This window comes from Somniosus microcephalus, chromosome 14 (genome assembly GCF_052327205.1).
Source record: "Somniosus microcephalus isolate GS21.2 chromosome 14, FLI_Smic_1.0, whole genome shotgun sequence".
NCBI classification, from domain to species: Eukaryota; Metazoa; Chordata; class Chondrichthyes; order Squaliformes; family Somniosidae; genus Somniosus; species Somniosus microcephalus.
In genome coordinates, this window is record NC_141000.1 from 22,513,274 (window position 1) to 22,540,327 (window position 27,054).

General features: G+C 44.1%; 1 protein-coding gene across 6 annotated transcripts in view; it reads left to right on the forward strand.

Annotated features, from left to right (window-relative positions):
* Positions 1-27,054, forward strand: part of LOC147107374 (cyclin-dependent kinase-like 5) — a 145,916-nt gene that overhangs the window by 63,880 nt on the left and 54,982 nt on the right. For all 6 annotated transcript variants that reach the window (XM_086006340.1, XM_086006337.1, XM_086006339.1 and 3 more), the window contains 3 exons: positions 11,327-11,372; positions 23,734-23,870; positions 25,798-25,918. In XM_086006340.1, coding sequence (XP_085862466.1) covers positions 11,327-11,372; positions 23,734-23,870; positions 25,798-25,918 — 304 coding nt within the window. The remainder of the gene's footprint in view (positions 1-11,326; positions 11,373-23,733; positions 23,871-25,797; positions 25,919-27,054) is intronic.

Consider the following 27,054-nt stretch of genomic DNA (forward strand, 5'->3'; position numbering starts at 1 on the left):
ATCTACTCAATCTCTCCTCATAGGACAACCCTCTCAGCCCAGGAATCAGTCTTAGTGAACCTCCGTTGCACAGCTTCTAAGGCAAGGATACCCTTCCTCAGATAAGGAGACCAAAACTGTGCACAGTACTCCAGGCGTGGTCTCACCAAGGCCCTGTACAATTGTAGCAACACTTCCTTACTCTTGTACTCCAACCCCCTGCAATAAAGGCCAACACACCATTTGCCTTCCTAATTGCTTGCTGTACCTGCATGCTAACTCTGTTTCTTGTACTAGGACACCTAATTCTCTCTGAACACCAACATTTGCTCGTTTCTCACTATTTAAAAAATATTCGGTTTTCCTACTCTTCCTATCAAAGTGAATAACCTCACATTTCCTCACATTATACTCCATCTGCCACCTTTATTGCCCACTCACTTAACCTGTTTATATCCCTTTGCAGGCTCCTTGCATCCTCCTCACAGCTCACTTTTCCACCTAGCTTTGTGTTGATCAGAACACCTGCACCTGAATGCCCTTGGTTTAATGTCTCATTCGCAAGGTGACAACTGTGACTATGTAGCACTCCTTCAGTGCTGCACTGACGTGTCAACCTAGATACTCAAGTCCTGAACTGGGGATGGAACTCATAACTTCTGACTAAGAAGAAAGAGTGCTTTGAGCTGGGCTAAGCTTACAAAAGTCTATTTTCTTAGACAAACAACAAGGTACAGCTTTTGCAGGATTCACGTATACCTAGCGAGTCATTTTTTTGCCTCTGTGTCCCACAGCCAGACAAAAATGCAAAATAACAAACTTTATGTCCAATATTCTGCTTGGATCCAAATGTTTTCGGAAGACTGTTCTGGTGAGATGTACCGGTTGAATACACTACAGGAAACTTTGGTTTATCCGAAGGTTGTATGGCCGGAAACCTCGATCTAACGGCAGAAATCAGCAGCCGTTTTAGGTTTTTTTCCTTCTAGCATTTTTTTAAACAGTCAGTCTCTGGAAAGCCTCTCTGAAGCTGTTGCTAAGCTACAGAGACGCTTCCAAGGTACGGGCCGACTGTTTACCAGCTGTTGCTAAGCAACAGTGTTTGTTGCCAGATAGGGAGATGAAAACCTCCGTATCCTTCAACATTAGCGCTGGTCTGTCCAGAAGTTTTCATAGATCAGCATCACGCCGGTCCCGTCGGTGCCGGATATCGCGAAGTTTCCTGTATTTAGCAAGTCAATCCAGCAAGCTAACAGTCTGACACACTGGTAAATGGGCAACTCACTACATATACTAATCAGGAGGTGTTGTAGTTGAACATTAACATTTAACAACTTTGCTATTAAAATAGTAGCCTATCAAAATACATTGTGTCCAAAGATGTGCAGATTAGGTTGATTTGGCTATGATAAATTGACCCTTCGTGTTAGGGGATTAACTACATGGGGTTACGGGGATAGGGTGGGATATGTGTCGGTGCAGGCTTGATGGGCCGAAATGGCCTCTATCTGCACTGTAGATTCTGTGATTCTGAGATTCTGTGATTGTACCCGTCAGTTATTATGATCAGATTATTGTCTGGTGTGAAGGTGTGACTTCTGTTTTGAGTGCAACATTATAATAAATCTATTTTTACCAAATGTTGGCAGTTGGAGGTTGGGTGCCTAAGGTTTGATAGCAGTGAATGTCTTGGGGGTATGGGTATACTAAGGCTGGGTAGGGATTGGCAGTACTTGGAGGGGTTGGATTTTGAGACAGCTGAGGAGGGACATGGAAGATACTGATATGTGTAGCTGGAAGCACTCAGGATGGGGTTGGGGCGCAGGGCCAGATCTTGGAGCATGATATCTAGCAATGGAGCCACTTGTGTGCATACGAGAGGTGTCATATCAGAGTGTGGCAGAGTCTTTGGCAGCGATAAAAGTATTCACCAAAGCCTATGGACTGAGTGTGAGCACTACAAGGTAGGCGAGAGGTGTTGTCAAGGTGCAGGTGAGGAGTGTTGCAGAGTGGGCACAGCTGAAGAGACTGAACATAAGTTTGTTTGAAGATATGGAGATACTGAATGGGAGCATGTGTGCTTAAAATCTAGCCACAATGTCTCCTGGAGAGGGAAGAAACTGCTGTGTGTTGATCCAAAAAAACATTAAGGCGGGGAAGCCCAGCTGCACAAAGAAAGCTCCAAGAAAAGAGCCAAGGACCCGAGCAAGGATAGGCTTCTGGGAGTAAAACCTATTGGTTTGATTTGCAAGGGGGCAATGACAATTTAATGGATCAAGGGCAATTTTATGGATTTTTGAATAGTTTACGGTGAATTATTTAGGTTTTTAAATGTCAAAATTTACTTACAGATTTATATCTTAAGAGTTGATGAGAAACCATTGAAAGCACTTGCAAAAAACAGTCTGAGCAATTTCATGAGTGACTTTGTGGTTATTGTTGGTTGTTTGGTCCTTTTATGTTGCTTGGTGTGATTATTCATTGGTAGCATTTTGTTGCTGGTTAATTTGTAGTTTTCCAACTTGTTTATTTCCTACATGTTTAATAACAGTTGAGGTAGTTTGCATTGCTTGGTGATCTGTTATAATTTGTATTTTTGTGAATGCTGTTTAAGTCAATCAGAATTACACACGTGGCATGCTTTCCAAAGCCTTCTGAATGCACACTATAAAGAAAACTTACTTTGACAGCTAATACTTGCATTTACATAGCTCCTTATCTTGTGAATGTCTCAAAGCACTTCACAGAAGAAATTACTTTCGCAATACAATGACTGTTTTGGAATAAGTGTTACATGGGCAATCACAGCAGCTATTCTTCACCCAGCATTTGTTCCGCAAACAGCTTTTTTTTGGTTATTGTTTGAAGGAGAAGCTCAGCTGCTCAGCGCACTTGAAGAATGGCCATTCATCTTCGAATGGTGGCAACCTCTTTCAATATAGTATTCCTTTTGTATTGTGCTGGAGTATCAGCCTAGATTCTGTGCTCAAATCCTGGTGGGGGCTGAAATTCACAACCTTATAGAATCATAGAATGGTTACAGCACAGAAGGAGGCCATTCGGCCCATCGAGCCTGTGCCGGCTCTCTGCAAGGGCACTTCTAGCTAGTCTCGCTCCCCCACTCTTTCCTCGTAGCCCTACAAATTTTTTTCCTTCAGGTACTTATCCAATTCCCTTTTGAAAGCCACGATTGAGTCTGCCTCCACCACCCTTTCAGGCAGTGCATTCCAGATTCTAACCACTTGCTGCATAAAAAAGTTTTTCCTCATGTCGTCTTTGGTTCTTCTGCCAATCACCTTGAGTCTGTATCCTCTGGTTCTCGACCCTATTGCCAATGGGAACAGTTTCTCTCTATCTGCTCTGTCCAGACCCCTCATGATTTTAGAACACCTCTCAACCTTCTCTGCTCTGAGGAGAACAACCCCAGCTTCTCCAGTCTAGCCACATAACTGGAGTTCCTCATCCCTGGAATCATTCTTGTAAATCTTTTCTGCACCCTCTCTAAGGCCTTCATGTCCTTCCTAAAGTGTGGTGCCCAGAATTGGACACAGTACTCCAGTTGAGGCCGAACCAGTATTTTATACAGGTTCATCATAACCTCCTTGCTTTTGTACTCTCTGCCTCTATTTATGAAGCCCAGTATCCCCTATGCATTTTTAACTGCTTTCTCAACCTGCCCTGCCACCTTCAACGATTTGTGCACATATACTCCCAGGTCTCTCTGTTCATGCACTCCCTTTAGGATTGTACCCTTCTTTCTGACTCAGCGGTAAGAGTGTTACCAACTAAACCAAGGTAATGCACTGCCTTTCCATTTGCTACATTTGACCTCTCTGAACGAGCTTGTCAGTTAGTAACAAATTAAGGACAGTTCTACATAAGAACATAAAACGTAGGCGCAGGAGTAGGTCATTTGGTCCCTTGAGCCTGCTCCGCCATTCAATAAGATCATGGCTGATCTGATCTTGGCTTCAACTCCACTTCGATGCCTGCTCCCCATAACCCTGGACTCCCGTACCTTTCAAAAATCTGTCTATCTCCACCTTAAATATATTCAATGATCCAGTCTCCACAGCTCTCTGGGGAAGAGAATTCCAAAGATTCATGACCTTCTGAGAGAAGAAATTCCTCCTCCATTTCCGTTTTAAATGGGTGCCCCCTTATTCTGAAATTATGCCCCCTAGTTCTAGATTTCCCCACGAGGGGAAACATCCTCTCTGCATCTACCCTGTCAAACCCCTTCAGAATCTTATATGTTTCAATAAGATCCCCTCTCATTCTTCTAAAGTCCAATGAGCATAGGCCCAACCTGCTCAACCTTTCTTCATAAGACAACCCCTTCATCTATGGAATCAACCTCGTGAACCTTCTCTGAACTGCCTCCAATGCAAGTATATCCTTCCTTAAATAAGGAGACCGAAACTGTACACACTACTCCAGGTGTGGTCTCACCAACGCCCTGTACAGTTGTACCAGGACTTCCCTACTTTTGTACTCCATTCCCTTTGTAATAAAGGCCAACATTCCATTTGCCTTCCTAATTACTTGCTGTACCTGCATGCTAACTTTTTGTGATTCATGTACAAGGACCGTCAGATCCTTCTGTACCTCAGTATTTTGCAATCTCTCCCCATTTAAATAATTTGCTTTTTTATTCTTCCTACCAAAGTGGATAACCTTGCATTTTCCCACATTGTACTCCATCTGCCAGATTTTTGCCCACTCAGTGGCCTATCTATATCCCTTTGGAGATTCTTTGCATCCTCCACACAATTTGCTTTCCCACCTATCTTTGTATCATCAGCAAATTTGGCTACATTACGCTCAGTCCCTTCATCCAAGTCATTAATATAGATTGTAAATAGTTGAGGCCCCAGCACTGATCCCTGCAGCAACCCACTAGTTACAGTTTGCCAACCTGAAAATGACTCATTTATCCCGACTTTCTGTTAGTTAGCCAATCCTCTATCCATGCTAATATATTACCCCCCAACCCTGTGAGCTCTTATCTTGTGTAGTAACCTTTTATGTGGCATCTTATCGAATTCCTTCTGGAAATCCAAATAGACGACATCTACTGGTTCCCCTTTATCCACCCTGCTCGTTACATCCTCAAAGAACTCCAGCAAATTCGTCAAACATGATTTCCCTTTCATAAACCACGCTGACTCTGCTTGACTATATTATGATTTTCTAAATGTCCTCCTACCACTTCCTTAATGATGGACTCCAGCATTTTCCCAATGGCAGATGTTAGGCTAACTGGTCGATAGTTGCCTGCTTTCTGTTTCCCTCCTTTCTTAAATGGGGCATTACATTTGCAGTTTTCCAGTCAGCTGGGACCTCCATAATCCAGGGAATTTTGGTAGATTACAACCAAGGCATCCACTGTCTCTGCAGCCACCTCTTTTAAGACTCTAGGGTGCAGGCCATCGGGTCCAGGGGACTTGTCCACCTTTAGTCCCATTAGTTTGCCTAGTACTTTTTCTCTAGTGATGGTGATTGTTTTAAGTTCCCCCCCCCCCCACCCCAATAGCCCCTTGATTATCCATTATTGGGATACTTTTAGTGTCTTCTACCGTGAAGACCGATACAAAATATTTGTTCAAAGTCTCTGCCATTTCCATGTTTCCCATTATTAATTCCCCAGACTCATCCTCTAGGGGACTAATGTTTACTTTAGCTACACTCTCCCTTTTTATATACCTGGCGATGCTCTTACTGTCTGTTTTTATATTTCTTGCTAGCTTGCTCTCATAAGCCATCTTCTCTCTCTCTCATTTTTTAGTCGTCCTTTGCTGGTTTTAAAAAATGTCCCAATCCTCCGGCCTTTCACTATTCTTGGCAACATTGTATGCTTTTGTTTTCAATTTGATACCATCCTTTACTTCCTTAGTTAGCCACGGATGGTTCATCCTTCTCTTAGATTCTTTCTTTCTCACTGGAATATATCTTTGCTAAGAGTTATGAAATATCTCCTTAAATGTTTGCCACTGCTTTTCTGCAGTCTTGCCCTATAATATATTTTCCCAGTCCACTTTAACCAAGTCTGCCTTCATATCTTTGTAATTACCTTTGTTTGGACACTAGTTTGAGACCTAGCTTTCTCACCCACAAACTGAATTTGAAATTCTACCATGCTATGATCACTCTTCCCAAGAGGATCCTTCACTTCGAGATCATTAATTAATCCAGCCTCGTTACACATTACCAGATCTAAAATAGTCTTCTCCCTGGTTGGTTCCACAACATTGTTCGAAGAAGCCATCCCGTATACACTCCAAGAACTCTTCCTCAAGTCCACCTTTGCCAATTTGCTTTGTCCAATCAATATGAAGATTAAAATCTCCCATGATTCTAGTCGTACCTTTCTTACAAGCCTCTATTATTTCTTGATTTATACTCTGTCCTACAGTGTGGTTACTGTTTGGGGGGCCTGTAGACCCCTCCCCCCGCCCCCCCCCCCCCCCCCCCCCCGCCGGACCAGTGACTTCTTACCCTTATTATTTCTTATCCCCACCCAAACTGATTCTACGTCTTGATCTTCTAGGCCAATATCATTTCTCATTACTGCACTGATCTCATCCCTTATTAATGGAGCTACACCACCTCCTTTTCCTTTCTGCCTGTCCTTATGAAATGTCAAATACCCCTGAATATTCAGTTCCCAGCCTTGTTCACCTTGCAACCACGTCTCTGTAATGGCTATCAGATCATACCCATTTATTTCTATTAGTGCTGTCAACTCATCTATCTTGTTATGAATGCTGCGTATCTTTTTTCCCTACACTGACCCCTCTTGCTGATGCACTCTTACGTGTGTACTGCGTACAGTTTTGGTTTCCATATTTAAGAAAAGATATACTTGCTCTCGAAGCAGTTCAGAGAAGGTTCACTCGGTTGATTCCGGAGATGAGGGGGTTGACTTATGAGGAAAGGTTGAGTAGGTTGGGCCTCTACTCATTGGAATTCAGAAGAATGAGAGGCAATCTTATCGAAACATGTAAGATTGTGAGGGGGCTTGATCGGGTGGATGCGGGGAGGATGTTTCCACTGATGGGTGAGACTAGAACTAGGGGGCATACTCTTGGAATAAGGGGCTGCCCTTTCAAAACTGAGATGAGGAGAAACTTCTTCACTCGGGGTAGTAAATCTATGGAATTTGCTACCTCAGAGAGCTGTGGAAGCTGCGACATTAAATACATTTAAAACGGAGATAGACAGTTTCCTAGCTGATAAGGGAATTAGGGGTTACGGGGAGCGGGCAGGGAAGTGGACGTGAGTCTAGGTTCGGATCAGCCATGATCCTATTGAATGGCGGAGCAGGCTTGAGGGGCCGTATAGCTTACTCCTCCTACTTCTTATGTCCCTTCCTGTCACACTCTGGTTAGAAACATAGAAGATAGGAGCAGGAGTAGGCCCTTCGAGCCTGCTCCGCCATTCAACGAGATCATGGCTGATCATCCAAACCCTAGCACCCGGTCCCTACACCGACAGCCATCCCACGCAAGCCCTATCCCTGTAACCCCGTAACCCCACGTATTTAATCCCCCCTAACACTAAGGGCCAATTTTTTTTTATCATGGCCAATCAACCTATCATTACCCCTATCGCTAACCTGCACTTTTGCCGTCTCAAATTTCTTTGACTTTTTAAATTTCCCCTCCACGTATCCCTCCGCGCCCCCCACCCCACTATTTAGTTTAAAGCCCTAGTTATTCGATTTGCCAGGACACTGGTCCCAGCCTGGTTCAAATGAAGCCCGTGCCGATGGAACAGCTCCCTCTTAGCCCAGTGCGGGTCCCAGTGCCCCAGAAATTGAAACCCATTTCTCCCACACCAATCTTTGAGCCACTCTGATGTTATTTACCCTATGCCAATTTGCATGTGGCTCAGGTAGTAATCCAGAGATTATTACCTTTGTTGTTCTGCTTTTTAATTTAGCCCCTAGCTGCCACACAAGTGCCAGGCAATGACTATCTTCAACAAGCGAGAGTCTAACCACCTCCCCTTGACATTCAACAGCATTACCATCGCCGAATTCTCCCACCATCAACATCCTGAGGGGTCACCATTGACCAGAAACTTAAGTAGATCAGCCACATAAATAGTGTGGCAACAAAAGCAGGTCAGAGGCTAGGTATTCTGCGGCGAGTGTCTCACCTCCTGACTCCCCAAAGACTTTCCACCAGCTAGACACCATCCAGGACAAAGCAGCCCGCTTGATTGGCATCCCATCCATCACCTTAAACATTCACTCCCTCCACCGGCGTTCCATGGCTGCAGTGTGTACCATCTACAAGATGCACTGCAGCAACTCGACAAGGCTTCTTCGGCAGCACCTCCCAAACCCGCGGCCTCTTCCACCTAGAAGGACAAGGGCAGCAGGCGCATGGGAACACCACCACCTCCAAGTCACACACCATCCTGACTTAGAAGTATATCGCCAACCCTTCATCGTTGCTGGGTCAAAATCCTGGAACTCCCTACCTAACAGCACTGTGGGAGTACCATTACCACATGGACTGCAGCGGTTCAAGAAAGCGGCTCATCATCACCTTCTCAAGGGCAACTAGGGATGGGCAATAAATGCTGGCATTGCCAGTGACGCCCTGATCCCATAAACAAATTTAAAAAAAATTTTTTTAATTAGTGTATTTGCACTACCAGTTCTCTATCTGCTTTCTGTATAATCTGTGCCAGTGAAGGAAATATTAGGAGGGATGACCAAAAGCTTGGTTGCAGAAGTGGGTCTTAAGGAAGTTCTTAAAGGAGGAGAGGGAGGTGGAAAGGTGGAGGGGTTTAGTGAGGGAATTCCAGAGCACGGGGCCGAGGCTACGTTAAGGCATGGTCATGGAGCAAAAGGAGGGGAGGGATGCACAAAAGGCCAGAGTCAGTGGATTACAGAGTTTATAAGGGGGTGACTGTAGAGCTGGAGAAGGTTACAGAGATGGGGGTGAGTGAGGCCATGATTTAGACATGAGGATGAGAATTTTAAATTTGAGATATTGGGGGATCAGGACCTTATTTAGGTTGGTGAGGGCAGGGGTGATGGGTGAGTCGGACTTGGTGCAGGCTCAGATAGGGACAGCAGAACTTTACCTGAGCGGAAGTTTATCGAGGGTGGAGTGTGGCAGGCTGCCCAGGGGAGCATTTGAATAGTCACGCTTGGAGGTTATGAAGATCTAGATGAGGGTTTCAGTGGCAGATGGGCTGAAGAAGGGGCGGTTGCAGGCCATGTTATGGAGGTGGAAGGAGGCCATCATCGTGATAGAGAGAATATGGGCTTCAGAAACACAGCTTGGGGTCTAACAAGATAGAGGTTGTGAACAGTCTGGTTTGGCATGAGACCATGGCTTAGGAGGGGGGTGGAGTCAGTGGCAAGGGTTTGTGAAGTGGGGTCCAAAGCTGAGTGCTTTGGTTTGCACAGAAAAAATAAAGGAGGGCAGATTGAGAACACAAAAATATAAATGCAGATAAGGTTTTCTTAATCTATTAAATGTTTACACAGTCCTTATGGGGAAAAATATGTGGGAAGAGACTGTTAAATTTGACCAGGATTCACAGACACTTAACTTTAGGGCAGTTGGAAATGCTACGATCCTGACATCAAAATCATTGCTCCTAATAGTTTTGAGAGAAAATGTTTAAGTTCTTCAATTTTTTTAATTTACATTTTCATTCTCATTTTTCTGTCATTTTACTTTTTTAAGCATTTTTTGTTGAGACTTCTATAAGCTTTTCAGAAGGAAATGCACAGTATTGGCATAGTTCAGAATACTTGTGAATTATTTTTAATAATATAAGTATATTTTGATGCCATTTAATCATTGCTGTTTTACTTAAAAGTAGCATGGCTTCATCTGGAATTAAGAACCACTTACCAAATAACATTCATACATTCAGTTGAGTAGAAAGGGGATTGTATAGCAGAAATTATCCAATGATGAATCAAATATGTGAGGAAATCTCCTCTGTGTGTCTTGGGATCCAATATTGCAGTTTGTCGTGAAAAAGTAGATTGTGGGTAATCCCACATTGGATGAGGCAGTGTTGGAATTTACAGACCTGGAACGTAGCCACTCAATCCATTGGATAAACTACAGCACAGCTGCTTGGCATAGCACCTGATTATTTTCCGGCAAGTGCACTGGCCTAGCAAAAAAAAAATGCCAAAAATAGCCCAGGCAGTTATAGGTCACTCATTAAAAGGACATCAACTTCCCCCCTTTTTATCTGCCTAATAATAATCATAGCAATTAATTTTAATTGTTGGGTAATTTCATTGCTTCTTGTAGACACTTTGATTCCACTGAGTTTGATGCAGTCACTTGTAGGTAGTTGTTACAGTAAAGGCTGTCTCCCAACACTTTTGTCTTGTACTCAGAAGAACAGCCAGGAGATGTCCAACCTGTTAACCTTTCTGTTGCACGTGTGGTCATTTGCCAGAAACTGCATCTTTTCTCTTCAGGAGCATTACCTACTTGTGCCCATTGCCCACTTGTGCCCTTATCTCGCTCTCTAGGCTGCTGAGACCCTTCATCTATAGAATTGATTTCTCAAATGCACTGCCCTCCCACCCTTCACAAACTCCAATAGATGCAGAACTACTGAGTCCATTCTGATGCAGATTCCAGCACTTCCAACATTTGTATCCCTGTGTAGCTGCACAGGTTTGCTGTTCCTCGGTCCTTAAAATTCCAAGTCCTCTTCCTTGCTTTCAAAATCCCTGCATTCTCTTGTCCCATCCTATTTGAGGGACCTTGAGTAATATGTCCCATCTTTCCACTCCATTCCTCCGACTCGGGCTTACTATTCTTTACCCACTTCCTCCACAACTTGGAACCCATTCTTTCAGTCATGGAGCCCAGATTCTTTGGAATTCTTTCCAGAAACAGTTTTCCTTACGACCGGTCCCCTTCCTTCAAAATCTCTTTTAGAACCTACCTTTTCACCTATGTGTTTGGTCCTGTTTTTAACCTTCCACATGTTCCCATTGCTATGAGATATTCAACTACCTGAAAGGGGCATTATAAAATGTGACTGGTTACTGTAGTTTTGTTACAGTATGTGACATGCATAGATAGTATTTTCTATGCACTATTACTCTCTGGAGCCTGCATTTTTAGCTGTTATAAGCAAGCTAAAGCTTTGAAAACACTTTTGCATGGTTTTGCACAATTTCCTTATCAACTAGCCTACAGGTAATTTTCATTGTTATATGAAAGTAGCTTGATATTTTTTGACAAATTTTAATCTACATTCAGATATCAAATAAAAGCAGAATGGGTTGAAATGACTAGCTTGGGATTTTATTTTTGCTAATTTTGATTTTCATTTGTTGTAGGAAACCAATGAAATTGTGGCTATCAAGAAGTTCAAGGACAGTGAAGGTATGTGCAGCTTTTTTAAAATTCGTTCCTGGGATGCAAGGGTAGCATTTATTGCCTATCTCCAATTGCCCTTGAGAAGGTGGTGGTGAGCCGCCTTCTTGAACCGCTGTAGTACTTGTGGTGAAGGTACTTCCACAGTGCTGTTAGGGAGGGAGTTCCATGATTTTGACCTAGTGACGATGAGGGAACGGCGATATATTTCCAAGTCAGGATAGTGTGTAACTTGGAGGGGAACTTGCAAGTGATGGTGTTCCCATGCGCCTGCTGCCCTTGTCCTTCTAGGTGGAAGAGGTCGCGGGTTTGGTAGGTACTCCCGAAGAAGCCTTGACGAGTTGCTGCAGTGCATCTTGTAGATGGTACACACTGCAGCTACAGTGCGCCAGTGGTGCCAGGAGTGAATGTTTAAGGTGGTGGATGGGGGTGCCAATCAAGCGGGCTACTTTGTCCTGGATGGTGTCGAGCTTCTTCAGTGTTGTTGCAGCTGCATTCATCCAGGCAAGTGGAGAGTATTCCATCACACTCCTTACTTGTGCCTTGTCGATGGTGGAAAGGCTTTGGGGAGTCAGGAGGTGAGACACTCGCCGCACAATACCCAGCCTCTGACCTGCTCTTGTAGCCACAGTATTTATGCGGCTGGTCCAGTTAAGTTTCTGGTCAATGGAGACCCCTCAGGATGTCGATGGTGGGGGATTTGGCAATGGTAATGCTGTTCAATCTCAAGGGGCGGTGATTAGACTCTCGCTTGTTGGTGATAGTCATTGCCTGGCACTTGTGTGGCGCAAATGCTACTTGTCACTTATCAGCCCAAGGCTGCATGTCATCCAGGTCTTGCTGCATTTGGGCATGGACTGCTTCATTATCTGAGGAGTTGCGAATGGAACTGAAGACTGTGCAATCATCAGTGAATATCCTCGTTTCTTACCTTTATGATGGAGGGACGGTCATTGAAGCAGCTGAAGATAGTTGGGCCTTGGACACTGCCCTGAGTAACACCTGCAGCGATGTCCTGGGGCTGAGGTGATTGACCTCCAACAACCACAACCTGTAGGAACATTCACAAAACACATTCCTGTACTATCTGGTGGTCATGTAAAGTTCTACAGCAGGTCGTTACTACAAAACGAGTTTAGCATAACCCTTGTGCATCATAGAAAATGTTTTCTATGTAATGTGACCAATTTTATAATCTTGTTCCTGGCCTGTAATCATACCTAAACCTTTACATATGTAGCTTCATTTGAATGACGACGATATTAATAGTCAGTTAAATAACAATAATACCCTGATTTCATGCTAATGCTTTGCTCCATTCCCCATTATGGCATGGCTTCCCTCTCCCAAGTCATCCAGTGGAGCATTGGTTCAATGTAGCAGCTGATAAATTTAATACCAATTGGTATAGAAATAAACATGTTGTACTCACTGGCCCATTTAAGTGGCAAGCTTTGTGCAGTGATGTTAAATTCAGAACCCATAGATCAGCTGTACTGATCTCGACAACAACAAGGAAATGGCAGAAAAATTAAACAAATACTTCAAGGAAGAAGACACAAAAAAACTTCCCGGAAATAGTGGAGAACCAAGGTTCAAGTGAGAATGAGGAACTGAAAGAAATTGGTATTAGTAAAAAAAAAAAAAAAAAAAAGTACTGGAGAAATTAATGGGACTGAAAGTCGATAAATCTCCTGGACCCGATGGCCTGCATCCTAGGGTTTTGAAAGAGGTGGCTATAGAGATAGTGGATGCATTGGTTGTCATTTTCCAAAATTCCATAGATTTTATAAGAACATAAGAAATAGGAGCAGGAGTAGGCCAATTGGCCCCTCGAGCCTGCTCCACCATTCAATAAGATCATGGCTGATCTGATCCTAACCTCAAATCTTCTATCACTCTGCATCCACCCGAACCCATGTGATCGCCCGGGAGAGGCGAAAAACCAGATAAAAGACCCAATGGCCAATTTGGGAGAAAAAAATCTGGGAAATTGCTCTCCAACCCATCTAGGCGATCGAAATTCTTCCAGGAGATCACTCTGTCCCTATATTTTCTACAGTACTTACCTTCTGTAAAGGCGATCTCCACCCCAGCCAGGAACAGGAATAAAACCATCTCCTGAAATCTAACACAGAATTAGAACACAGTAGGAGCAGAACCAGGCTACACGGCAACTGGGCCCACTCCACTACCCACAGGGCCATGACCATTCCGAACCTAGACTCATGTCCAATTTCCTGCGTGCTCCCCATAACCCTTAATTCCCTTTACTTCTAGGAAACTATCTATTTCTGTTTTAAATTTATTTAATGATGTACCTTCCACAGCTTTCTGGGGCAGCAAATTCCACAAACCTACCACCCTCCTGAGTGAAGAAGTTTCTCCTCATCTCAGTTTTGAAAGAGCAGCCCCTTATTTTAAGATTATGCCCCCTAGTTCTAGTTTCACCCTTCATTGGGAACATCCTCACCGCATCCACCCGATCATGTCCCTTCACAATCTTATATGTTTCAATAAGATCGCCTCTCATTCTTCTGAACTCCAATGAGTAGAGTCCCAATCTACTCAACCTCCTCATATGACCACCCCCCTCATCCCCGGGATTAACCGAGTGAACCTTCTTTGTACTGACTCGAGAGCAAGTATGTCTTTTCTTAAGTATGGACACCAAAACTGTATGCAGTATTCCAGGTGCGGTCTCACCAATACCTCCCTGTTTTTATATTCCATCCCCCTAGCAATAAAAGCCAACATTCCATTGGCCTTCTTGATCACTTGCTGCACCTGCATACCAACTTTTTGATTTTCGTGCACCAGGACCCCCAGATCCCTTTGTACTACAGTACTTTCCAGTTTCTTGCCATTAAGATAATAACTTGCTCTATGATTTTTTCCTGCCAAAGTGCATAACCTCACACTTTCCAGTATTGTATTCCATCTGCCAAATCTCTGCCCACTTACTTAGCCTGTCTATGTCCCTTTGCAGGTTTTTTATGTCCTCCTCACTCACTACTTTCCGTCCCATCTTTGTATCATCTGCAAACTTTGATATGTTACACTCGGTCCCCTCCTCCAAATCGTTAATATAGATTGTAAAGAGTTGGGGACCCAGCACTGACCCCTGCGGAACACCACTAGTTACTGGTTGCCAATCTGGTTGCCAATTTTAGAACAGTTCCTGCAGATTGGAATGTGGCAAATGTAACCTCACTATTTAAGAAAGGAGGGAGAGAGAAAACGGGGAACTACAGACCAGTTAGCCTGACATCAGTAGTAGGGAAAAATACTAGAATTTATTATTATGGACGTGGTAACAGGGCACTTCGAAAATAATAAGAGGATTGGACAGAGTCAACATGGATTTATGAAAGGAAAATCATGTTTGTCAAATCTGTTAGTTTTTTGAGGTTGTAACAAGCAGAATAGATAAGGGGGAACCAGTGGATGTGGTGTATTTGGATTTTCAGAAGGCATTTGATAAGGTGCCACACAAGGTTATTAAACAAAATTAGGGCTCATGGGATTGGGGGTAATATACTAGCATGGATTGAGGATTGGTTAATGGACAGAAAACAGAGAATTGGAATAAATGAGTCATTTTCGGGTTGGCAAGCTGTAACTAGTGGGGAACCACAAGGATCAGTGCTTGGGCCTCATCTATTCACAATCTACATCAGTGATTTGGATGAGGGGACCAAATGTAATATATCCAAATTTAATGATGATACAAAGCTGGGTGGGAATGTAAGTTGTGAGGAGGATGCAAGGAGGCTTCAAGGGGATATAGACAGGCTAAGTGAGAGGGCAAGAACATTGCACATGGAATATAATGTGGAGAAATGTGAAGTTATCCACTTCGGTCGGAAAAATCGAAAAGCAGAGTATTTTTTAAATGGTGAGAGATTGGGAAATGTTGGTGTTCAGAGGGACCTGGGTGTCCTTGTACACGAATCACTGAAAGTTAACGTGCAGATACAGCAAGCAACTAGGAAAGCAAATGGTATGTTGGCCTTTATTACAAGAGGATTTGAGTACAAGAGTAAAGAAGTCTTACTGCAATTATATAGGGCCCTGGTGAGACCACACCTGGAGTATTGTGTACAGTTTTGGTCTCCTTACCTAAGGAAGGATATACTTGCCATCGAGGGAGTGCAACGAAGGTTCACCAGACTGATTCCTGGGATGGGGGGATTGTCCTATGAGGAGAGATTGAGTAGACTAAGCCTATATTCTCTAGAGTTTAGAAGAATGAGAGGTGATCTCATTGAAACATACAAAATTCTTACAGGGCTTGACAGGGTAGATGCAGGGAGGATGTTTCCCCTGGCTGGGGAGTCTAGAACCCGGGGTTACAGTCTCAGAATAAGGGGTTGGCCATTTAGGATTGAAATGAGGAGGAATTTCTTCACCTAGAGAGTGGTGAATCTTTGGAATTCTCTACCCTAGAGGGCTGTGGAGGCTCAGTCGTTGAGTATATTCAAAGACAGATCGATAGATTTTTGACGATTAAAGAAATCAAGGGATATGGGGATAGTGCAGTAAAGTGAAGATGAGGTAGAAGATCAGCCATGATCTTATTGAATGGTGGAGCAGGCTCGAAGAGCAAAATGGCCTACTCCTCCTATTTCTTATGTTCATATGTTCTTAAAGGTGCTATATAAATGCAAGTTGTTAAGGCAGTAAAACGTCCCATGGTGCTTCACAGGAGCGTTATTAAACAAAATTTGACACCGAGCCACATAAGATATTAGGGTAGAGGTAGGTTTTAAGACGTGTCTTAAAGGAAGAAAGAGAAGCAGAGAGGCGGAGAGGTTTAGGGATGGAATTCCAGAGCCTAGTGCCTTGACAGTTGAAGGCACGGCTGCCAATGGTGACGCAATTAAAATCGGGGCTGCGCATCAGGCCAGAATTGGATAAACTCAGGTATCTCGGGAAATGTTACACAGGTGGAAATACGCTGTCTTAGTGCGGATATGTGGTTAGAAACTCATCTTTGGGTCAAATATGACACGAAGGTTGCATCTCAATGAAACTGCTAACTTTAATATAAAGCCTGCCTGCTTAAATGTTGGGAGTCAACTGGGACAGGGAAGGAATCCGTGGGTCACTCACTAGGAATTTGTCAGCCAGTTGCAACAGAAATTACCCACGTAAAGGCAATTCCATTCTTCTTCTTAGGCAGTCCCTCGGAACCGAGGATGACTTGCTTCCACACTAAAAATTAGTTCTAAGGTGACTGATGAGTCCAATGCGGGACCTACAGTCTCTGTCACAGGTGGGGCAGACGGTGGTTGAAGGGGCGGGTGAGTGGGGTGCTTGGGTTGACGTGTGCTCCTTCCGCTGTTTGCGCTTGGCTTCTGCTTGCTCCGGGCGCAGAGACTCGAGGTGTTCGGCGCCTTCCCGGATGCTTCTCCTCCACTTTGTGCGGTCTTGGGCCAGGGATTCCCAGGTGTCGGTGGGTATGTTGCACTTTTTCAAGGAGGCTTTGAGGGTGTCCTTGAAGCGTTTCCTCTGCCCACCTGGGGCCCTCTTGCAGTGTCGGAGCTACGACTGGAGCGCTTGCTTTGGGAGTCTCGTATCGGGCATACGGACGATGTGGCCCGTCCATCGGAGCTGCTCGAGCGTGGTCAAAGCTTCGATGCTGGGGATGTTGGCCTGAGTGAGAACACTGATGTTGGTGCGCCTATCCTGCCAATGGATTTGCAGGATCTTGCGGAGGTAGCGTTGGTGGTACCTCTCCAGTGCTTTGAGGTGCCTGCTGTACATGGTCCATGTCTCTGAAGCATACAGGAGGGCGGGTATCACTACTGCCCTGTAGACCATGAGCTTGGTGCTGGGTTTGAGGTCCTGGTCTTCAAACACTCTCTTACTCGGGCGACCGAAGGCTGCACTGGCAGACTGAAGGCGGTGTTGGACTTAGTCATCGATGTCTGCCCTTGTTGACAGTAGGCTCCCGAGGTGTGGAAAGTGGTCCACGTTGTCCAAGGCCTCGTCATGGATTTTGATAATCGGGGAGCAATATTGTGTGGCAGGGGCAGCTTGGTAGAGGACCTTTTGTCTTTCGGATGTTTAGTGTAAGGCCCATGCTCTTGTACTCTTCAGTGAAGGTGTTGACAATGCTTTGGAGTTCGACCTCAGAGTGTGCACAGATGCACATGTCGTCTGCATATGGTAATTCGATGACAGAGGATGGGACGATCTTGGATTTGGACTGGTCTGTACGTGAATTGGGTCTGTGGTGGATCCGTTGGTCAGGATCACGGCTCGCATGTCGTCCTGAAGCAGATGGAGGATGGTGACAAACTTTTGAGGGCAGCCGAATTTGAGAAAAACACGCCATAATCCCTCGCAGTTGAAGGCCTTTGTGAGGTCAAAAACGGCCACGTACAGCGGTTGGTGCTGTTCCCTGCATTTCTCTTGTAGTTGACGCGCAGTGAAGATCATGTCCATTGCGCCCCTTAGTGGGCGGAATCCGCATTGTGACTGGGAGGAGCTCTTCAGCCACTGGGAGAAGGTGATTGAGGAGGATTCTTGCAATGACTTTCCCTGTGGCAGACAGCAGGGAGACTCCTCTAATTACTGCAATCGGACTTGTCACCTTTCTTGAAGATGGTCGCGATTACAGCGTCTCTGAGATCCCCTGGCATGCTCTCCTCTTTCCAAATAAGAGAAATGAGTTCATGTATTTGCGCCAATAGTGCTTCTCCGCCATGTGTTAACGCCTCAGCGGGGATTCCATCTGCTCCTGAGGCCTTGTTCTTCAGTTGTCGGATGGCCTTTTCAACCTCATGCCGGGCTGGGGTTGTGCTGAGGTGGTGGCGGGTAGCATGCTGCAGGATGGAGTTCAGGACACTCGCGTCGAAGACAGAGTCTCGGTTCAGGAGATCTTCAAAGTGCTCTTTCCAGCGGGCACTGACTGCCTCTCTGTCCTTGATGAGTACATCTCCATTCTTGGCCCGCAGTGGAGTTAGGACCTTGGGTGCTTGGGCCGTAGGTGGTCTTACCTGCGCTGAAGAATCCACGCATGTCATGGTTGTCAGTTAGCTGCTGGATCTCCTGCACTTTCTCCACCCACCATCTGTTCTTTAGGTTGCGAGTTTTTTGTTGGACCTCAGCCTTCAGGCGTCTGTAGAGCTGCTTTGTTGCTCTCGAGTTGTGTTGCTGTTTCCAGATCAGGAATGCCTTGCGCTTGCGGCTTATTAGTTCCTGGATCTCCTGGTCGTTCTCGTCGAACCAGTCTTGGTGTTTCCTGGTCGAGTGACTGAGCGCCTCTTCACAGCTGCTGATTATGGAGGCCTTGAGTGCAGACCAGGCGCTGTGGGCACTCTGTGTCTCTGAATCACTGGGAGTCGCCAGGTTGGTTGTGAGGCGCAGGCTGACTAGGGCTTTCTTAACAGGTTCTTTGAGTGCTCCAGCGTTGATTTTCCTGCGGCATTGTTTTTGTTGCCACCGCTGTTTTGGGGCTACCTTGATGGAGATGACAGAGCGGATTAGGCGGTGGTCTGTCCAGCAGTTGTCAGCTCCTGTCATGGCGCGGGAGATGCGGACATCCTTGCGGTCCCTCGCTCAGATGATGACGTAGTCCAGCAGATGCCAGTGTTTGGAGCGAGGGTGTTGCTATGAAGCCTTGTACTTGTCTCTGACGGAACAAGGTGTTGGTTATGACCAGGCCATGTTTGTAAGTATTTTGTCAGGAGGAGGGTACCGTTGGAGTTGGCTTTCCCTACCCCCTCTCTGTCGATCACATCTCCCCAGAAGCCAACTCCAACGGTACCCTCCTCCTGACGAATTCCATTATAAGAGGCTTGAACTATAATTCCTCTTTTTAAAACTATTTCAGAACTGTGCCAACTTTTAGTATTAACAGTAAAATTCTTATAATACAGAGCTTATGTAAATTTGAAGCAGAAGACATCATCAAAAAGATCATATTTTGTAGTTGATTCTGATTTGACTAAATATTTAGCACCAAAGTGTCATCTTAGGCACCTGCATTTGTTTCCAGCAATGTTAATGTTACAATGGCATCTGTTGACACACAAGGCTGTATCTTGGGAACTTCACTTCCTCCAATCAAAGGATTTGGACAAATTCATACATCCTTGATTCACACCTCTGCTCGCATCAACAGTGATAGTCATGGAAGCATGGTCCTGCTTTATTCCCACCCATGAGAGCAAATGTGAAGAATATCACCGTCATCTAGGATGCTCCTTCTCTGATGAATATTGGTGCTGAATTAAGGAAACTATGAAGAGCTAGAATTAGATATGTGAAACCCTTCATCATGGAACTTTCTCATAAAAAGTGATGCACGGGGCAGGACAGGGATGCTTTACAAATAGCAGTGACTGTTGAGCTTTATTCAGTGAGTGGTGCAGATTCAGTCTAAATCAAATCAAAAAATCAAATCAAATCAACTTTTATTGTCATTGTTAGTGCACAAGTGCAGTACAACGAAATGTAGGCTTGCGGCTCCCGAGAGTGTATATTTGGATTAAGACATTTAAACATTCAACATACATTTGGCTTGTAGTATATTAACATAAACATAACCATAATAAAGTGCATTGGCAGATGTGCAGGCTTTAGAGTTTATTTGTGGAGTTCAGTAGGATGACAGCCCTGGGAAAGAAGCTGTTCCTAAATCTGGTCGGACGGGTGCGAATGCATCTGTAGCGTCTCCCAGATGGCAGGAGGGCGAACAGACTGTGGCTGGGGTGGGTAGGGTCTTTGATGATGGACCGTGACCTCCGTAGACAGCGTTTCTGGTATATGTGCTCTATGGTCGGTAGCCGGGTGCCGGTAATGCGTTGGGCAGTTTTGACTACCCGCTGCAGGGCTTTCCGGTCATAATAGCTACAGCTGCCATACCATACTGTGATACAGTTTGTCAGGATGCTCTCTATTGTGCAGTGGTAAAAGTTAGAGAGGATCAGGGGTGACAGATTACATCCCTTCAGGCTCCTTAGGAAATATAGGCGCTGCTGGGCCTTCTTCACCAGAGAGGAGGTGTTGAGGGACCAGGAGAGGTCTTCTGTGATGTGGACTCCGAGGAACTTAAAGCTGTCCACCCTTTCCACCACAGCCCCATTGATGTGGATGGGGGTGTGACTTCCGCCTTTAGACTTCCTGAAGTCCACAATGATTTCTTTGGTTTTCTTGATGTTAAGGGCCAGGTTGTTATCGGCGCACCACTTCACGAGATGCTGGACCTCCTCCCTGTAGGCTGACTCATTGTTGTTGGTGATCTGGCCTACTACCGTGGTATCATCCGCAAACTTGATGATGGTGTTGGAACCATTAACAGCCACACAGTCGTGGGTGAAGAGGGAGTAGAGGAGGGGGCTCAGCACACATCCTTGTGGGTGTGTCTCTAACTAGAATCTAAGGTCAACACTTTTTTTCCTTGAATTCTCAAAAGTATATATTCACCAATATGTTATGACGAAGTATTTGAAATGATGGGTTTGATTTTAAAAATTCATTCATGGGATGTGGGCGTCGCTGGCAAGGCCAGCATTTATTTACCATCCCAAAAATTGGGTAGACAGATAAACTATTTTCTCTTGTGGGGGAAAAACAAAACAAGAGGGCATAATCTTAAAATTAGAGCTCGGCCATTTGGGAGTGAAATCAAGAAGTACTTTTTCACACACAGGTTAGTAGAAATCTAGAACTCTCTGTGAATGCTGGATAATTTGATAGATTTTGTTAGGTAAGGGTATCAAGGGATATGGAGCAAAGGTAAATGGAGTTGATGTACAGATGAGCCATGATCTAACTGAATGGCAGAACAGGCTCAAGGGGCTGAATGGCTTACTCCTGTTCCTATTAGTGCATTGATGCATCCAGATTTCTGGGCATGATTTTGATTGCACTGGTACCATTGTAAGTGAAGGCACAGAGGCAGCTTGTTTGGCCTTGACTCTGGGGGTATGGTTAGGCTGGGATGGAGTGAAGTGGACCTGCATACTAGTGGACCTGTTGGTTGGAGTTGTTGCATTATGTGGGAGGGTTGCTGTGTTGGGGTAGTTTCCCTTCATGGGTGATTTGTTGTGCTTGGAGGTGGTGAACGAGCCTCGAAGAATGTGCGTCAGATTCCAGTATGAGGTAGAGATCGCAGCACATCATTAGTTTTTATTGGCATTGGTCCCATATGCTTCAGCCGGAATTTTATCGTGGCGAGTGGAGCGGTTGGATTGGTTGTTCTTCTATAGTAGTACAGGAAACTTTGTGCTATCCGGCACCCACGGGACCGAGCTGCTGCCGTTGCCTCAAAACTTCCGTACTCTCCAGAGTTAATGTTGAGAGATACGGAGATTCTTATCTCCGTATTTGACAACAAACACTGTTGCTTAGCAACAGCTTCTAAACACTCGGGTGTGGCCCTAAAGCTCTGTAGCTGAAGCTGTTGCTATAGCTACAGACCTTGCACAGCTTGACTATTCAAACAAAGCAAAAAAAACAAACAAAAAGAATAAAAAACGGCTGCTGATTTTTGCCAGTGGCTCCAGATTGCCGGATAGCTCACCTCCGGATAGCACAAAGTTTCCTGTATGTTGTTCACATTTAGGGATGTTTTGTATTCAGTCCCTACTGCGTGTACTCTGTGCATGCTTGGTTTCATTCTGATGTTTGTTGTTAGAGGTCCTATGATCAAGGCAAAGATCAGGGGAAATGTGGGGGCGTGGGCGGTGTCCTTGTCTGATCCCTGGAGTGGGAATGCAGGCGAGCTGAAGCGATTACTGTACACTGAACATGATTATAGGATTTTAATCCATTTCCTGAGTGTCCCTCCAAATAACAAACTCTCAACGTGTTGAGGGGTACGATTTTTACTCCATTTGGTTTAAGTCCTTTTCTGCATCCAGGGAGAGTAGCAGGTTAGGTATGTTGGCGCTGTTACAGGGGTGATTCACCACCTGGTTTAAATAAAGGACGCAACTGCTGCCAACGAAATTAAGTAGTTGCGCATGTGCAGTTCCAGTGGTTTTTTTGTTTGTTCTCGCCAGACTTCCCACAGTTTAGTGAGAAAAGTGAGTGGTGGAAATTTCAGGCATTGTGAGGTCTGCAATGTGACTTGAAGGTGATATTAGGATGTTGTCAGCTTGTGAGAGTTTTATTGTACTGTGTTGTGGTGAACGTTACTTTTTCATATTTGGGACCTGACATTTATACACAGAATGCTTCTGCGTAGCTTCTGGTTCATTGGCAGCAGTCACTCCGTTAGACAAAACATTTCTAAAAGTTGATAATGTGATGAATATTGCAAAATTACTTCGATCATTTTCTGACATTCACATGGGAGTACAATATGCCATTGAGACCACAGACCTTTAAAGTTTGAGATTAGGTAAAATAACTCTTGGGGGAACAGGTCTGTTTGAAACATAAGATTCTGAGGGGGATTGACGGGATAAATGCTGAGAGATTGTTTCCCCTGGCTGGAGAGTCTAGAACTAGGGGGACATAGTCTCAGGATAAGGGGTCGGCCTTTTAAGACTGAAATAAGGAATTTCTTCGCCGGAGGGTTGTGAATCTTTGGAAAACTCTGCCCCAAAGGGCTGTGGATGCTGAGTCATTGAATATATTCAAGGCTGAGCTAGATAGATTTTTGGACTTGAGGAATTAAGGGATATGGGGATAGGGCAGGAAAGTGGAGTTGAGGTCGAAGATCAGCCATGATCTTATTGAATGGCGGAGCTGGCTCGAGCGGCCGACTGCTGCTCCTAATTCTTATGTTTTTAGGTCAGCAACATGTTGCAATTGTGAACACCCAACAAATCGCAAAACTGCTCCAGTTATAGACCCTGAAAGGTGAACAGATTCTTAAATAAGTTAGCTGACTACTTCTTTAGTTTAAAGTGTTCTTTGGAAAAATTTTGCAGCACACCTGGGTTCAAGCGATCCAGGAAGGAAAACAAACAGTTGTAGGAACTTATCTTACTCGTCATGTCTGATGGTCACGCATTTAAGTTCAGTCAATGGTCAAGGTAGGAGGAAGAACCCAGTACCTTGTGGGAACATGAGGTTTCATCTTTTTCGACTTATGGGTAACTGAGGCATCCAAGAAAACATGTATTGGACCTCTATTATTCTTGTAATTCATATCATACAGACCCTACTAGAGCAAATGGAAGCTTTGTAATTCATTTTCTCCTTTGAATGAAGATGATGAAAGAGCAATTTTGTAAGGAAGGAAGAAATGAAGAAACAAAAGTTCTGTTTGTTTACTTTCCTTCAGGCAAAATTCTTTTAAACTAATGAATATTAACACAGTATGTTTGATAAAATCTAATGTTTCACCAATTTTTGAAGAGGAAATAAAGTAGCATCTAATTATATTTAATGCATTTATTCCCAGAAAATGAAGAAGTTAAGGAGACAACATTAAGGGAGCTTAAAATGCTCCGTACTCTAAAGCAAGAAAATATTGTTGAACTTAAAGAGGCTTTTCGAAGAAGAGGAAAACTTTATTTAGTCTTTGAATATGTAGAGAAGGTGAGTGATACCGGAGCAGCGTCTAAGTTAGAGATTTTCTGCCTCATGTCAGAGGTGGTTTCTCCTTCAACAGTTGCAGGTGGAAAGTTTCCCCCAATTGCTCAGTGTGTAAATTCATCGTTTGACATGGTAGTCAGCTCTGCAGACCACAAAGGTCCCAGTTTCCATCTATGGTCTGCTGGGTTAGGAGATGTCAGCCAAAGATCTGATTGGGATACAAAGGTGCCTCAGTTTGTTTGGGCTTGGGATGAGAAAATGAGCCCACAGAGTCACTACCCAATGACCATTGCTGGAAATTTGCGAAGTGTGCACAGGTGCGGAGAGGAACAACAGCAACAACTTGCAAACATCCCAAGGCGCTTCACAGGAGTGTTTTCAAACAAAATTTGACAACACGCCACATAAAATATTAGGACGGGTGACCAAAAGCTTGATCAAATGGGTAGGTTTTAAGGAGCAACTTAAAGGAGGAGAGAGAGGCGGAGAGGTTTCGGGAGGGAATTCCATAACTTAGGGCCTCGGCCGCCAGTGGTGGAGCGATTAAATCGGGGATACGCAAGAGGCAAGAATTGGATCAGGCTTGGCTGTGATGCCACCCACAGTCAAGTCTTCTATACTCTGCTGTTGTGGCTAACATGACAAATAGCCTTTTAGCCAAAGTACTGCAGAGCTCCAAGTACCTGTGGGATCGTACCTCGGCATGACTCACTGGCTTCAAGAGAGGAGGAGGAAAATGTAGCTACAATGGTGAGGGGCAAGAAATAGCTCAGAATACGATGTGTTGGTTTGGAGATTTTGTATTTAAATGGTACAAAAGGAGTAGAGCAGGGCAATTTTTTGGAACGTGAAAATAGATGAATGAATTACTTTACTTTTATTGTCTTGTAAATATCTGATCACCTCCTGCAATACTGATGTGACTATTTAAATAATTTGTTTGCTTAATTTGTTGCTTGTGAAAATATTGGCCCAGAATTTAAGGTCAGCGGCAAAGCAAAGGCGTTTGCTGCTAGCCCCGAAGAAAGCTGCCCACAAAGATCTCTCAATCTCTGTGGCGAGACGTTTGCCTTTCTTGATGCACACGTTACATCAGTGCAGTATAGTGGGGAATTCCTAGTGTGCTCTGCTGTGACGTCTACAAGCTGTCTAAGCAGCCAATCACAATGCAGAATTCTCAGACGGGGAACCAGGAAGTGAAGAAGTTGCTTTTATTCTGACTTTTAAAAAATGTTAGAGAGCAAAACAAAGATTGGGGTGCTCACATGGGGAAAAGGTAAACCTGAAATAAATATGAACACACTTTTGGAAAAAATAGAATTTTTTAAAAAGTTTCCTTTAAAAAAAAAAAAAAAGTTTTTTATTACAATGGAGAAATTTGACATTCCACAAAATTTAAATTAATTTTTTAGGGCCATAACATTTGTTTTAGCAGTCAATACATCGTTAAAACTCCAGTTACACCTAATCCAACAAGGCATAACTTTTAGTGGGGTATTTAACAGCGATATTACCGTAGAAAAGCCCAAGTTTTCATCAGTTTCAATGATTTCCCTGATTACACAGATTGCCGGCTATGGCGGGGAGGGCAGTGAATGACTGACCGCAACTTAAGGATTCCTGCGTTGGGATGCGCACACGCTGGATCCTGAAGTTGCAGTCAGTTTCAATGGGGTCATAACAGCGTATGCTGTTTGTTTGCTGTGATTACCCACTCAAATTTCAGGCCATTAATAATGAAGGGACTGTAGAGCTGACATTTGATTTTCCCATTTAAAAAAAATAACTGATATATATACTTTTCACGTGGGCAAAATCCAAGTGTAGTATGTTTAAATTTAATCGGGTTTGCTTTTCTGTTTACCTTACTGCTGTGTGACGGAACACTCTTTATGATGGTATAGAAAGAACATGTTTGTTTGGTTTTCAGAATATGCTTGAATTACTTGAAGAGATGCCAAATGGTGTTCAACCTGAAAAAGTGCGAAACTATATCTACCAACTGATCAAAGCAATTCACTGGTGCCACAAGAATGATATTGTTCATCGAGGTAACAAGAGTTATAACTTTGGAGTGTTGGAGCAACAGCACGCATATCCTCATTTTTCATCCTTATTGAGTAAATTACTTAAATTTGTTCTCACAGAATTCTGCAAAGAACAGTATGATTTCACTCAGCATTGTGCTGCTGTTTGTGATGGTCATGAGGAAAAGTCAAAGAAGTTATTGTAACTGATTTTGCCAATTGTTCAGTCAGTTCTCTTTGTGGTTGAGCTTGCAATTGCTCTTAATCAGTGTAACAATTGATTGTACATGGAACACAACCTATTGAGGACTGACTGTGTCATCCCATACCATGATAATCGGAGTGTAAGTTACTTCGTGCACATTGATAATAGGATATCCATTTTGTATTTAACATCTGCTCAGATGTGGATTCAGTCTTCATGTTTTCTAATGGGAAACAGATGTGTAGGATCAGGGTTACTGGGAATACTGATTCAGAGGCATGGTTTTAGTTTGAAATGAAACTAATATACTACTGGACTAGCTTTCTTTTCATTTTTCCACTTTCGTATTTCTCCCCCCCCCCCCCCCCCGGTCCTTAAGGTGAGACTCCTTTTGAGGTGTGAATCATTGTTGCTTATTGCACTCTGGTATCTTGCCTGTGTGGTTATTCACTCATGGTGAACGTTGACAAACGATTTGATCTTTATGTGGGCGTGCGGATGTGATCACAGCTGAGCTTGATCCTGTCCAAGTGCACTTTCTAGCAGGAATCAATAGACAGCAATCAGGATGGAATCATTGGCTGTCATTTCCCTCCCCTTTCCCCCAAAGCCCAGGCCCCTGACGCCAATAAAAGTGTCCATGCTGCTGCACGACTGAAATTACCGTGCTCAGCACAGGCCAGGGATTAAATCTGGTACCTTCCTGATTTGTGTTCAAGTTCCAAGTCAGGTAGTGTGCATACAAACTGATCCATGTGATGGGGCTCCATCAATGTAAATACTTCAAATAGAAGCAGCCATTTTAAGCTTTTGCCCCACGTCTAAAAGATTCTTCTCACTGCTCCCTTCCACCCTCCCTTCCAAACATCTGCCTGAGATGAAGCTAGGCAGTCTGCTCCCAAACGCCTTGTTGCTATTCCAATAACCATCTGCTAGGAGATGTGAGTAATAGGGA